This window comes from Molothrus aeneus, chromosome 7 (genome assembly GCF_037042795.1).
Source record: "Molothrus aeneus isolate 106 chromosome 7, BPBGC_Maene_1.0, whole genome shotgun sequence".
NCBI classification, from domain to species: domain Eukaryota; kingdom Metazoa; phylum Chordata; class Aves; order Passeriformes; family Icteridae; genus Molothrus; species Molothrus aeneus.
Genome location: NC_089652.1, coordinates 27110070 through 27125125, shown reverse-complemented (window position 1 = coordinate 27125125; position 15056 = coordinate 27110070). Strand labels below are relative to the sequence as shown.

General features: G+C 46.1%; 1 protein-coding gene across 1 annotated transcript in view; it reads right to left on the bottom strand.

Annotated features, from left to right (window-relative positions):
* GLI2 (GLI family zinc finger 2) overlaps window positions 1-15056 on the bottom strand; it is a 136542-nt gene that overhangs the window by 14709 nt on the left and 106777 nt on the right. The window contains exons 5-9 of the mRNA XM_066553486.1: window positions 11573-11774; window positions 9270-9483; window positions 7602-7715; window positions 4382-4513; window positions 593-742 (exon numbers count right to left, since the gene is read on the bottom strand). Coding sequence (XP_066409583.1) covers window positions 593-742; window positions 4382-4513; window positions 7602-7715; window positions 9270-9483; window positions 11573-11774 — 812 coding nt within the window. The remainder of the gene's footprint in view (window positions 1-592; window positions 743-4381; window positions 4514-7601; window positions 7716-9269; window positions 9484-11572; window positions 11775-15056) is intronic.

The window sequence follows — 15056 nt, the reverse complement described above, 5'->3', positions numbered from 1 at the left end:
TGCAGAAGGTCTGGAGACTGAGCACTTCTTTGGGGTTTAAGCACCTATGGCTTATCCTCACCTCTGGATTAAGAGAGCAGAGGCAGGAGGTGTTGGCCTAGATTCCCAGGCTAGAAAGAGACATGTGTGTATGCTTTGGTCCATGGGTGAGGGAATCTTGCATTCCCAGCAGCTGTAGTGGGTGATGCCAGGTTAGACACAACCAGGGTTAGGCAACTCCCCACAGTGTGGCATTACTGAATTTCTTTCTTGGATGTAGGCAACTAAATTGGCTGGATTTTCTCCTTAAGTGACGTGTCCTGGGTTGCTTTGGATCTCTGTGGTAGTTCTGAAATAGTTCTTCCCAAAGAAATGCAGTTTTGCCCACTAACATCTTACCCACACTCCTTGTCCTCTTGTCCTCTTGTCCCCAGGGTCTAACCTGCAAGTAGCTGTAACCCAGACACAGAGGGCTGGACTGGCTCTGAGCTGCTGCCAGTGGCTGGCCTGGTAGAGCCCTACCTGAAGCCATGCCCATGTCTGCCATCACATTTCTGTGACCACCCCAGCCTGGTGTCCCACTTGCCAAGTGAGATGTCCCCTGCCAGCTCACCGTGCACTTGTGTGGCTTCTCTCCTGTGTGCCTTCGCATGTGCACCACCAACATGTACTGGGCCTTGAAGGGCTTCTGCTCCCGTGTGCAGTCCTGCCAGCGGCACACAAACTCCTTCTTCTCTCCATGGATGTGGTCGTTGTTGATGTGCTGGTAGGAGAGAAAGGAAAACCAGGTCACTCCTGAAGAGCTGATGCCAGTGAATCATGCACAGTGCTCCAAAAGCCAGATGTTCCCTCCCCAGTGCTTGTCAGGCACTGCAGCACCTGGGTGCCAGGTGCACAGGTGACACCACAGGGATGTGGACCCAGCACTGTGGTCTGGTGTGTCCTGCTGAGAAAGGTGTGCAGCACCCAGCAGACTGGGTACAAAGCAGGCTAAAAATTAGAGGTTTGCAAAAGCAATGGGAGCTTCTGGGAGCAGGGACCCCTCTCAGCATGCCCCCAGCTGCTTGATGCCACTCTTGACAGGGATGACAGTAATTTTTGTTTCTGCTGAACCCTCCTGTGCTGCATTTACACACCTGAGACCCCTTCCTGGGATGCTGCTGGAGGATGATGGACAGGAGACAAGCCTTGATTGGATTCAATAATCTTAAAGGTTGTTTCCAACCTAAATGATCCTATGCATCTAAGTCCATATGCTGGCCCGATGACATCCACCTGCCGTCCAGAGCTGGTGGCTGGCAGGAAATGACAGCATCTAAGAGCTATGCAGCAGGGAGAGCTCATTTACTGCTAATTGCTCAGGCCCACAAAACTCTGTGCTGGAATGTTGAAAAGCCAGACCCAGAATGGTGCCTTCATCCACCCTGGTAGGGAGAAGTGGGCTGTTTTTTCCCAGTGAAGGGCAGATGAAGCCCTGCTGAAAATAAACAGAGCCAGGGGCCAGCCCGTCGGCAGCGCCGCTCCCGCGGCGGCCTTGTCTCTCTGAATGGGGTCTCATTGCCAAAAATAATGCCTGTCCTCGCTCCTGTGTTTTCAGAAGACATTCACTGACAGGAAATCCTAAAATAAACCACTTTGGTTTTGGGTTTTGGCTTTTTTTGTGCTGAGATCTTTTCCAGCCCCCGCCTTCGTCCCCAGGCCAAGGCCAGGCACACATGTTGCAGCTAGGGATGAGACTCTCTTGGGGCCGTGAGGCAGCATGAGGACACAAAAGTACATTACAACAGATTCATCAGCGTTCACAGCTCCAGCTGAACTCAGTCTCAGTGTTCTGTGTACTGCAGAACAATCCTGGGGTCAAGGTCCTGCTGCCTGGGGTCCCAGCTCTACCCAGAGACAAGAGGAGGTGTGTGGGGCTCAGCTGGTCTCTTGGGCACCACACACAAACACTGAGAGCCAAAGCTGTGTGCTGGGAGAACTGGGGAAGCCTTGGTTTGGGAGAGGTTTTGTATGGGTTTAGAGTTCTGCTGCCTACAGTTCTGTTTTTACAATGTGGCATTGGTGTGAGATTTTAGCCTCAGATGGTGGAAATCTGATGAACCTCTCCAGAGACCCATGGATGTGCTAAACCATGTCCAGGCCAGCCTGGGGAGACACATCTCCAGGCTCTGCTTGTGTGGGAGTCTAACTTGCAATCAAGACTACACACAGCAATGTGTGGAAGATGGAGTCTAACTTGCAACCAAGACTACACACAGCAATGCTGGGAGCGTGGAAGAGCACAGGCTTACCCTTCTGGTCTTGTTTGAGCCAGAGGAAGAACATTTACAGAAAGGGAACTGTAGCCCCCATTCAGGACTATTCACTCCCTGTCTAGGCAACATCTGCTTCCCATCACATGGTGTAGGAGGAGTTGCACAGCTCACCCCACTTCAGCTACAGCTCCTTAGCCCCTACCTGGCTGAAGGCTTTGCTTGGGCTTCTCTCAAATTGAGTGTGACCTTTGAGGTTGGGAGCAGCAGCAATGCTTGCAAAAATATGTCATCACTGCTGCTGCTCCCTGTTGACATGCACTTCTCCCACAAGCACACTGTGTATGGGGAACAGACCCTGCTCACCCAGGTACTTTGCACACAAACTAGAGTTTTTCCATGCATGGTGAGATGGCACCTTCTCAGAAGCTGGCCCACAACATCTGTATTTCATTTGCATGTGTATTTTGGGCATCCCAAATCCACAACCCCATGTTGCTAGTAATCACAGTACAGAAGACTCAATTTTTGTAACCTTCCAAATTTAGGAAAATCTTGGGAGATTTCATCAAATGTTTTTCTTTGCTTATTTTTGGGGTTTTTTTCTGGAAATTGTGCTGAGCTGCCTGGTGCTTTGTACTTTGCTCTGGGCAGAGTTAGTTTTTCTTACATCTGAGAGGGAAACACACAAAAACTGCTGGACACATGTGAGCCCAGCCCATCTGACAGGGCTGCTGCGGTTTAACCCCAAAAAAGCAATGCCCCATACTATGCAATGTGTAACCCATTAAGCACCTGATCACTCAATTGGCCTTGAAAACCGTTTCCAAATCTGTCTCTACTCAAGGACTTGATGCACTGAACCAGTGGCTTCTGGCACAGGCAGGCAGGCACTAGCCTTAGATGGAAGAAAAACATGTGCCCAAAATTGTAATTTAGAGTGTAGTCCCTCTGCACAATGTGTGCAGAACACGGACAAATGGTGACTGATGCCAATTTGGGGGCATCTAAATGTATCCAAAATGAAGATATATAAAAAATGGTGAAAGCAAACACAAGCCCTCAGGAAGGGGGCTACATGTGAATTGCACATGGGTGGCCCCTGGCAAGCTGGGAGCCTGTTTGAGACAAGCAGTTAAAGGCTGAAGGAAAAGGAAAAGGTAGCAGCTCCTGAGGCAAAATGTGTTTAATCCAAAACTCTGCTGCAAGCATCAGGGTTGCTGGGCTGGTGAATTCCCAGCAGATATGGGCTGGCTTCAAAGAAATGGGACTTGCACCATAGATCCAAAATAAGGACTAGGGAGGTATTGGGCTAGGAGCAAAATAGGGCTTAGGCACAGATCATGTCTGATTTCACAGGCACTTCCCTGAGGATGAGGAATTTGTTGACCCCAGATGCCAAAGGAAACCAAATGGTAGATACCCAGAGGAAGCAAAGCATACAAAAGGTTCTTGGAATTAATTAGAACTGAAAATCTGATTAATGACTTGGTTTGGGGATCCTTCAGAGAGCAGTTTTGACATGGGTTTGGGAACATCACTGTGATTATGGAAGCCCTGTTGCCCAAGATTTAGAAAATCAACCCACTTTCTGTATTTCGGACACTGGAGCATATCTCCAAAGTCTGAAAGTGCTCTGTTTCTGTGGGAGGGATGAGCTGAGCAGGTCAACAGCCTCTAAGTGATATAGCTGCACAGCTCATTAACAGCAGCATTAGAGACTTTCCCAGCCTGGACCAGGACTGAGGGCAACATGGATGATCCCTGACCCATAGCTGGTGTAGCTCTGTGGGAAGGCTCAGTGAATACGGCCAGTGAAGAGAGAAGGGCTCAGCCCCTTTCCCCATTTTCTGATCCAGTCTTCTGCACTGAGCCTTCTGTCATTGGGCCGTGCACAAGGGAGACTGAAAGTGCAGCCTCAGCAGCTGAGAAGGGAGCAATATCACATAATCTATGAGAGCCTTCTTTCAGCTGAACTCCTCGGGGAGCAGCGACCTGCTTTGGCAGTGTTTACACACCGTATCTCTGATTTGCACCTTTAGTAGCTCCCAGGGTGAGCTCTGGCTGTACAGCAGCTAGTGATAAAAAATGAGGACAAGTGCACAGAAACCCAAATTTATCGCTGGGGTTTCCTCCCAACCATTACTCACATGGACGAGCTGCTCCTGAGTGTCATATTCCTTTGTGCACCCTTCCCAGTGGCAGTTAGTCTCATAAATAACCTCAGGCTCCTGTTTACATTCATCCTTATCAAGATCTTCTTTCAGGTCTGTCAGATGCTCCTGCAACACATAACGGTGCATTGTATAAGGTGAACTTCTTTCATCTGAATTCCTCCATCACTCATAGATTACAGGGCAAGTATCAACTGATCACAAAACCATGCTTTTTGTGGCTACATAACATCCACAATTACTGTGAAATAAGGAGCTACAGGGTTTTGGCAGAAGTGGATCAGAGCTGACGACAAAATATGAAACACCCCAAAGCCACTGATGAAGCAGTGCCTGGATTCAGCTGGGTTGGGGGCAGTCCCAGGAAAAACTGAAAAAAGGAAAGAGCTGGCTTCTGACCTTTATGTTATGTTATGTTCTTTGCTGGAGCAACACAACTGATCTGGGCAGAGTGGAGAAACATGAGCATAAAGAAATCACAGGGCAGTCAGAGCCCAAAGCCCACTCACCTGACATGGGCTGGGCAGGGGGTTCCTGTTTTCTGCATCTCTCAGTAGATGAGAAAATGATAGCTAACCCAAAGATTTATGCCTGCAGGTTGCTCCACAGGGATGAAGTGATGAGGTCTCAAAGCACTTCTCCTGAGAGGGGAGTTTGGAAAGCTCGAGCAAGACCCAGTGAAGAGTAGGTTGCAGAAGAGAGCTCCTGGGACTGTGGACTCATTAAGGAGTTACTTTTATGCTGGGTACACTGCGAGCTCTCTCCTTAACTTCTCTGTCTAGCCAGATCCTCAGTGCTAAATGAAGCACAGAAGATTTTTGTTATGGCTGCTAGGATTAAAGCATGGGCAACTACACAACAGTGTAACATACAACATAATTAGTACAAATGTGAGTAAGGACAACTGTCAACTCTGCATGCATCAGATACCTGTACTACAAACAAGGCCATCAGCACCCACTATTGGCTTGGGAATCTAGCAAGACAAAACCCAGCAGGTTTTGACCCCCTTCATTCCCTTTCCTCCCAGACACTACCGCTGCCTAGCACAAAGCATCCTGCCTCCAGGACACCTTCAGACAGAAGAGATTTGTTTTAATTAGCTCTTATTTAAAAAAAAAAAAAGATATTGCAAGGTGGCTCTTGGGACAGAAACTGTAGTAATTTACAGAAAGACTTCTGGAGATTCAAACTATACTAGAGCCCAGAGCAAAAGTCTGAGAAAGTTCAAAGAGCAGCTTTTTTTCCCTGAAATTCCTATTGGTTTAGCTTTAAACACTAATTTTTTTATGTTTGTCTCTGTGCAAAGTGCGGTTCCTGGACAACTGTAATTTTCTAATAAAAATCTTATTTTCCCCAAATTTTTATACTTTCTGTGGGAAAAATGGAACTGTAACAATTTAATTTGTTGAAAAGAATTAACTTGTTTTATTTCCAGCTAGTTCAATGCTAGTCTGAATCTGTACTGGAGCTCTCTTGTGGCACTGCAGAAGTTCAGTAACTCAGGTCCCTTGTGCCTGGTACTTCACTGTGTCCCACAAATCTTGTATGATTGTATTTTTTACAGCACAAACCATCATGGGAGAGACTGTCTTGCCAAGGATTGCAAACACCCAAACCACAACTCACATGAGGTGTTTGAAATGCAGCATTTCCAAAACAAAACATACACGTTTTTGGGGATAGATGAACTTCATAGTCAGCAAAAAGTGGATTAGTCAATTACTAACTGACTGTAACACAACTTTCAGCACAGTGTCCTGCAGAAAAGGAATTTCTAAATTTAATCAATTCTTCTTGCTTAGACCAAAGTATACACCCACTATACTCAGTTTTTTAATCTGTTCTCCTTGCCAAGAACGGGCTTTTACATGGTACCTTCTAGTAATTTCCCAGTCAATACTGAAATACTGCAAGATGTGGAACCTACATTTCTCTTGGGGAATTACTTCACATACCGCCTCATTAGGAACTATTAGATGATCAGCGTGCATTTTCCTACCCCTAATTTCACCTTGCTATTCTAATAAAATCTCACTGCATTACTTTAAACTGCTCCATTCACTGCCAATTTCAGTGTTTTTAAGACCCAGTGGATAAAACCCCTGGAGCAGGGGTGAGCCAGGCTGGTGCTTTCCAAGCACTCCCAAGCTGGGCGCACACGGCTTCGCATGGAGCAGCGCACGGAGGCTGGCAGCCGTTGTCTGTCCCACAGCTCCTCCACTAACACATGCTTTGAGAAAGCAACTGATGGCTTTTGAATATTTTTTCATTTGCTGCAAGAAATAAACACATTGCCCTATTAGCCCAGGCGGTGGCCAGATTGGTTTTTCAGGACGTGTGATTTTGCAGCAGTGTGTGGATGCACTCCTAAACTCAAAGCTCCAGAGAGGTGCCTCTTTGCCCTAATCGTGCTGACTACAGCATGTTTATCTTTCCCTGATATGCTATCTTCATCAATTTTACCAGCCCCCTGATGACTACACACGTTGCTGTCCCCATGCATCATGCTGAGACCTGCTCCTGAACCAGGGCAGGAGGAGAAATTTGTCATCAACTCTTCCATTCGCTTGACAATAACATGGCTTAATATTTCATGAAAATGAAGTGCCCAGAGCACTCCTGATAGTTTACAGTTGTGATAAAGGACGGTCAGATGGATACTGTCAGCCATTAAGCAGTTTGCAATCACAGGGCTCCAGAAAGAAAGCAAAGGCCTCTGGGCCCTTCTTGGTGTCAAATGTTGTGTCACCAGTGTAAAGGATGTTTCTAGGAGCAATTCCTTGTTGAATCAAGAAGTCGTCCTTTTTTTGCAAGCTTTCTACCTACATGCAAGTTTCCCTCATAATCTATGTTTGCTCTGAGACACTAATGCTGCTTGCTTTGCAGCACAGAAAACTCAGACATCATTTTTACATTATTATACTTGATATATTTGCTCTCTCCTTTTTTTCCTTATCCAAGCACAGCAACAGCAAGCTGAGTCCCAAGTACCCATGGAATGCTTCACTCAGTCACTGCAGCTCTGCCCCGTCCCTTCCTGGGCTTTGTGCTCCAAGAGACACCTGCCTGCCTGGCAGATTTTGCTGCCTTGCTCCCAGCTACAACAAAAGATGCCAAGAGGATCATTCCCAAAGATGAGTCCCAGCAGCTCGCTGCCTCAACCCCACAACATGGCTCACAGGAGGGAGGTTACCTGTGTGTTTGGGGACACTGGGGGCAAGCCCTCAACTTCAGTCTTGACTTTGCTGCGTTTGTTAATTACTGGATTGACGGTGCTGCTCACGGCCGACTCACTGCTCTGCTTGCTCTAGGAAAGAAAACCAGGCAAGAAATGGCACTGGGGTTTGGGATGACACACAGACTGTGGCCCACTTCCTCATTGAAAACTCACTTTAAAATCAGTCAAGGTTGAGCTTCAGGAGTGGCAGGGGACAGCAGGGTTGGCCTGGGGTTCATATGAAAACCAGCTCATGTGGGTTTGTGCAAGGCAGGGGGATGGGAGAGAGGGAAGAATCAAGGGCAGCCTCAGCTTCAGGCTCACTGGCGTGAGCTTGGCCTCGCCACTGCTGCTCTGTTTTAGAGCAATCCAGTCCATGGCATAGCCATCAAAGCCTTATACAACCCCCACCCAAGCCAGTTTCATTTCTCAATGTGACAAAATGATTTGCTGAGAAAATGAATTCCTGGGGGAAGCAGGGGTCTCTGGTTATATGTGAGGGCTCTGGCATGCTGTGTCCATGAAAGACTGTGTGTGTAATTTGCTAAGCTCTTAAAAAATAAGAACAACTTCAGGAGAAAAAACATCCCATTGTATGTGCATAAAATTGGAACATTAACATTTTAAATACTCTTGCTAATTGCTCAAGATTGGTCCTGCAAATTTTTAAACAGAGGCAGAACTCCTTCCAGCCACATTATTTTGGTAGCTAGTTTTGTAAGGAGAAAACAAAACCAATCAATCAAATAACCTGCAATAACAAACAGAATTTGCAGTGCAGCAGCCATGAGAAACCCTAAAACAATAAACCAGTCTGAAAAGTTCAGTATGATACTACTAGAACAACGATTTGAAATGGGTGTGACATATGGTGAAATAAGTCTTTGGGGAGAAAAGCAACTGCAATTTAGACTTGGAAGGAATGTAAGTGGAAAAGAAAAATGATTAAGCATGTGCTAGGCATATTCACTAACCCAGTGCATGCGGAGGGCTTGTGCACACATATATGTGCTTGTGTGCTCACAGGTATTTGTAAGGATGCATTTAAGGCGTTGGGATCTCATTCCTAGTTTTCAAAATCTGGCCCCTGGTTTTGCAAAATTTAGCAGTAAAAACTGACAGCAGGGACACATTGAGAGAAAACCTACTGAAAAAGAAGAACAGCAAGTAAAATGTGAAGAGGTCCTACATAGGATGCACTTACACATTAAAGATTAAGACCTTCATCATGATTCAGATAGCACAAAAAAGGAAGGAGGGATTGGTGAAGGTCCCAACAAGAAGCTTGGTTCACAGGTGCTTATTTTGCAAAACACTACAGCAACTGACGTCCCTCAATTTCACAGGATATAGCATGTTCAAGGAAATTTCCTGCCTGGGATGACATTGCATACTGTTTTCAATACTTTGATGGACCAAGGCCTTTGGTTTCTGTAACAATAGGTGCAAGGAAGGGAGATGGGTGCAAAATTTGTCTGTGCCTAATTCAGAAACACTTGCCAGGAAAAAGAACAGCAACATAAAGGCACAGTGAGTAAAAAAGAGAATTGCTAGAACTCCCACAACCACCATGAAGGGAAGCTCACTTCCCATGGAGAAGGTGCCTCCACTTCCACATGTGCCATGCAGGATGGCTGTCGCTACCTGGCTGGAGTCAGAGATGCAGTTGCTGTTGCTGCTGCTCTGTGCTGGTGATGGGTTCACGGAGATGACTGCCATGTGCTGCCGTGAGGGGAAGGTTGGGGATGGCTGGATCAGGGGAGGAGTGTGTCCAAAGGCTGAGCTCAGGCCTCTTTGCTGGGTCAGGATCTGCTGGTACGTCACGGGGTTAAGTGGGTGGGGGAAGCTGAATGCCGGACTGCAGCAACAGGAGAAATAGAAATGATGAAGAGTTATTTTAAACAATATTTATCATATTAGCCAGTCACTGATTCAAGTTTGGCTTCCTGGGGACTCCAGGAACCAAGCTGCAATACCCAGATAGACGCCTTCAATGCCAGGATAAGCCTGACTGCCTACTTTACTGCAAAGTCATCATTTGACTTGCATGTGCCTCAGCAAACTTGTGAATCATTTTGACCCAAGCATTAGACTGATCATGATTTCCTTGCTTCCTATGTAAAAAAACCCAACAAAAGCCCTTGGGAGTTCATAAGAGGATGAGACTTCGGTAAATCTGGCTTTGCAGCCCCTAAGGCTGCTGGGTTTTCCCATGCAGACCTCTTTTGCAAACTTGCAACTTTGGGGTTATGCTAACCTGGATATGAAAAACAAGCATCACCTGGCTCACCTGGCACAGATTACAGCAAGGATGAATAAGTATCCACTTAACATAGTCCAAAACCATGCAATTTACTCTGCATTCAGGTGATGGGAGTTCTGGCTCAGGGGACTGCTGAAGTATGTCACCCTTCCTATGTAGGTCACTGGTTCATCTCCAATCTAGGTCAGCAGTGACCAGGAACACCACTCCCCCTGGCTGCTTGGGCAATAACTGGGACAACAGGTCCGAGACAGGATGCAGCAGTGGGGAGCAGTAAAAATAAAACTCTGCTTTCGGAAAAAAGGGGTTAACCCCCAGGAGCAAGTCCACTGGGCAGAGAGGGAGAAGCACAGGAGATGCTCTGTGGTAACTCTAGATGTGTGATGAACAAACCACAGACAGCTCAAAAATTGATTATTTGCCACCTTCAAGAAGTGGCTGCCCTGAACCTTTACCCTCATCGTATTTTCACCACAAAAACTGCTCAAGGTGTGACTGTTCAGAGAATAGGGCCATAATTAGAAACACGCTTAATAACCAATTTTGCTTTTGGAGAGAGTATTCATTCCTGCCTTTAAGATGCTGTAAAAATAATAACAAAAATGTCTTTTCATACCAAATTTCTGGCAGTTATGCTGCTATATATGTTAGCCATTTTACAAATCCTGACATTTAGGATATATTTTTAGAACACGGAGAAGGGGTTCAAATTCTTTATTATTAGTTGATTATTCCCTTGGAGGCTGAAAGTTGACCATTGCTTCAGTCCCTGGACTCTACTGATTTGTCAAAAATACCAGACAGTACTCTTAATATCTGAGTATAAGCTGAGATGCTACAGGTATGTGCAGATAATGACAACAGGTAAAGAGGCTAGAAAAAGTACGATTACCAGATAAGAAGTTGCAATTTGTTTATGTCAGTCTTATGTTTGATTTTACAGTCAATTTCTAAATTATGCTGCTGGATAAAGTAACTTACATAATTAATCCTACACTTATTAATAAAAACATCTCTGTTTTCCCCCACAAGTTTTAAGCATGCATAATCTTCATAACCCTTTGCTTTGCAACATCAGTGTTAATTAGATCTAACATTTTTAACAGTTAAGTAACAAAAAGAATAATAACATTGTGAAACTTGGGTGAAGCAATCACAGTAGGGATTGACAACAGTCAGCTGGCTAATGTAAGTGCTTTTTAATGAAGATTTGAACAAAACTTTACTCAAGGGTTTAGATTTGGTTTAAATATGCTTTTAGAATTAGGCTCTTCTATCCACCCAGGCAACATTTTTTCTAAGAATGTGGGCCAGTAATTTGGAGAGTACTTTGGGGCAATCTCTTAAATCAGAGTGTTTCTTAACCAGTCAAACTGCTCACAATGAGCATTTTTTAAGACCAATTTATTATCTGTTTCTGCTTGCAGGGACGCATGATCATACTGTAATTACTGGAAACGTGGTAGCCAATAACCCCAATCCAGCCAAAGAAACCCCACCCCAAATGCCACAAAACACCTTTCCACATGCAAAACTAGATGGGGGCTTTGATTTACTATGCTACACAGCCCTGATGCACAAAAGCAGAGGCTGCAAGGGAGGGAAGCTCTCCCTTGCAGGAGGATCATCCCTTCTTTCATGCAGGTGTTTCCTGAGCTGAATGGAGCTGATCCCAGAGCTTTACCTGATTGTCCCGGCAGATAAATGGCCGTAGGAGCCACTCGCTGCTGAGCTGCTTCTGGAGTTGTTGATATATGCCACAAGAGAGTTTGGGGAGGTCCTGATCATTGTCTGGAGATCAATGCTGGCATCAGAGAGCGGGGAGATAGACAGGGCTCGTTTCCGGCTTAATCTTGGAGTCACCCGTGGGCTCGAAAACCGGGACACTGCAGGACAGAGAGGCTTTGTCAGACAAGACCCGTGGGCTGCTCCCTTCCTGCAGGCAGGCTGGAAGTGCTGAGAATTGCTGCACTCATGACTGTTGTGGGATGTTCAGGACACAGGAGCAGTGCAGGGACCAAGTGCCCTTTGATGGGAGGTTTCCTCTCTTCTGGGTGCTGAATCACAGGGGTCGGGCAGCACCATGGACGCCCGCTTGCTTTGCTGTCCTCAGGGGATACAGAATCCTGTCCATAACCCCCTTTCATGGACACTAAATTAACTTAAAAGGGAGAAGGACAGCAAGGTTTCCATGAGTGCAGCCATGCCTCTTGACTCAGTGTCAGGAGGAGCAGGCCAGGGGAGCTGCACATCCAAGCTGGGTGACCATTGCAAATGGTGAGTGTGTGCCTGTGCGCGGGGGGAACGGAAACCAAACGAGCATGAGCACAATGCTGACCAACCAATTAATGAAGGAGGCGAGGCTCCAGAAACCCTGAAAGTAAATTAAGAGTTTTAAGAAAACCAATTTGGCAGCTCAGGCACAAAGTTCAAGCTCTCCCCCTCTGAGGGGACCTGCCAGTGCCTGGACCCTATTAGCAATTGTCAATCATTCAGGCATGAAGTAATTTCCAACCCTGCCAGGCCCATTTATGGATCTGCAATACATGATGGGTTAATACTGTAAAAGTTTGGCATCTCTCAGTGTTTCAGCACCACTAACTGGAACTACTGACTTCACCCAAAGGAAACTCTGCCCAGGCCTGACCCACCTGCAGATCTCTGGGGTGGCGTGGATGGGAGCTGCAGATGGATCAAATCACAACTTTCTTCAATGCTAGGGTACCAGATCCAAACCCTGCCTGGAATGACTCATCCCTCCAAAGCAAGAAGTGTTTGGATCGTGTATTTAAAAAAAAAACAAACCAACTAAGGGTGAAATATAGCACTTGGCAATAGGTCCTAGCTGGTAATCCCTGCCATCCACCTAGGGGTGCAGGAGGGCTCAGCTGCTCCAGCTCCTTTCCTTGATGAGCACAGCAATGCATCACTACTTGACTTGTCCAGTGGTGGTCTCCCCAGAAAGCATCCTTCCTATTAAATGCTGTGAATAAAATACTGAACTGGCCAGACAGGCAGTATGAGACATTTTCTTCTAGCAGGTTGAAGGCACCGATTTTGGCTGCGTATCACCAAATACAAGCCTGGCACTTTTTAAGAGCATGAACTTTCTGTCCTGATGACAGTGCTGGTAGGTGAGAGGCTGACTGGGATGTAGAAGGAGGTAAGATGTGTCCTGCTGGTCTGATCAAACAATTCCTTGTGCAAATGAGCTCGTCTCAGCAAAGCCTGGCCCAAAAGGCTGAAATGGAGATTTCCCAAACTTCACATCTGGTTCCTGAAATCTGAGTCCTGCCAGAGCCCTGGACCAAACAACATGAAGGTTGCTTGGGCCTAGATCACAATGGTCCTCTGGCCATAAGGAATCTTGATTCAATACATGCAGCACAACCTGGAGGGACCTGGGTGCTCTTCCCAGTCCTCTTCAGCCATACCTCCTTGAGCAAGTTGCTGCTTCTTTCCGTGTCCCTATTTCCCAGTGTCATCTATTTAAATGAGCTCCTTTAGACAGGGCTTGTATTTTATTCTGTACATACTGCACCAAGTGCGATGGGGCCCCATCTCAGATGAATTGTCAGGATTTCTGTCCTACAAATAATATGTGTATTTCCAGATATAGATATTGTTTCCTGCATTTGCATTCCCACAGTCTCCTCCTTCTCTAACAGAAGGAAGCAGGCCAGATTTGACAGTCATATTTATCTCTGTTACTCCCACATCTCAAGGGAGATCTGTTTATTAATGTGCCACTTCCCTTGATAAATTACTAAATAGAAAGAAAAGCCTTGTACTCATTTCTCGCTCTTCCTTCACGTGATTTATGCTCACAGTGCTGGATCAGCCATTGGTCCCCATTAATTTGCAGAGGGAAGAAGACCTGATGTCCAACAGAACCAGGGTTTTAGCAGTGCAGACGATGTGGGCACTCCTCCCTGCTGCACACAGGTATGTCATTTTTTCCCCATGTAAAACTCTGTGGAAAGCTGTCAGATTATCAAGTTCTCTTGGGAATTCTCCAGTCCAAAACCAGTAATATGCATTGTGTTAGTGTCCACTCTAATTTAGATCCTGCAGGTACTGCGGACTGTCTGAAATGTTTGATAGCAGATCCAATAGGTTGGGCTCATGCTTTACACGAAAGCCTCTTAGGTCTTGCAGGCCTCCACAGAAAGCTGTGACCTAAAATCGTGCTATGGATGAACAATTCTCTCTTCTTAATGACAGCCTGCCCAAGGTGCCTGGGAAGAGAATCGTCTGGGAAATGAAGAAGGAGTTTAGGCCCATGAAGAAATGCTCACCAGTGCATTTAGGAAGAGAGAATCTTTTCAAAATTATTATTCAAAAGCAGATTAACAACACTGGGATTGTTCTAAATAATAAAGTTTGCCTGACCTGAATCTTCTGATCTGAGGACATGGAGCAGGAATGTTAAATGGTAGCAGGCAGCAGCAGTGGTCAGCATTTGTGTGGCTGTACATAGCAAGGGGTTCAACATGGGCTGACTGACAGCCACTGGGGCACATAAGCAAAGTCCTCTGCTGCGTGAGGTCCAGTGTTGCTCAAAAAGAAAAGCCACACACAACTGTTCAGCAGGGACTGTGCCCAGAGAAGGAACTAAAGGCGGGTTCCATTTTTCACACACACAGATGGAAGGCTTTGGGAACATTTATCACTAACACTCCTCTCTCCTCTCCCCTTTCAAAATGAACAGGATTAGTTTAAAGAATTTTTTGATGGTTGGAAAATATGTTGGGGGAAGTTCTCCAGACAGCTTAGAGCTGTGAGGAAAGTCCAGATTTCTGTGCTAGAAGGAAAGAGTATCCTTGGCAATTTCCTGTGGTGCCTATGAATTATCATATCCACAAGTTGCTCAGAAACTGGGATACTTCTCCCAAATTTAGCTTAATCCACAACAGGCCAGTGATGACCAAATGATCAGCTCTTACATGTGGCAGCTTGTGGACCAACTCTGGCGCCTGATCCCAGTGCCCAAGGGCAGGATCAGATCCCAACTCGTCTGGGGGGTGGGAGCAGAGGTTCCTGCTCGGACCACTTCTGTGGCCGTGGGCTGTCAGAGGGATTCTACAAGAGATGTTTTCTTCTGGAGCAAGAATTCAGACCTCATGTCACACTAGGAATAATGGCAGCAAAGCCCTCCTGAAAGGAAA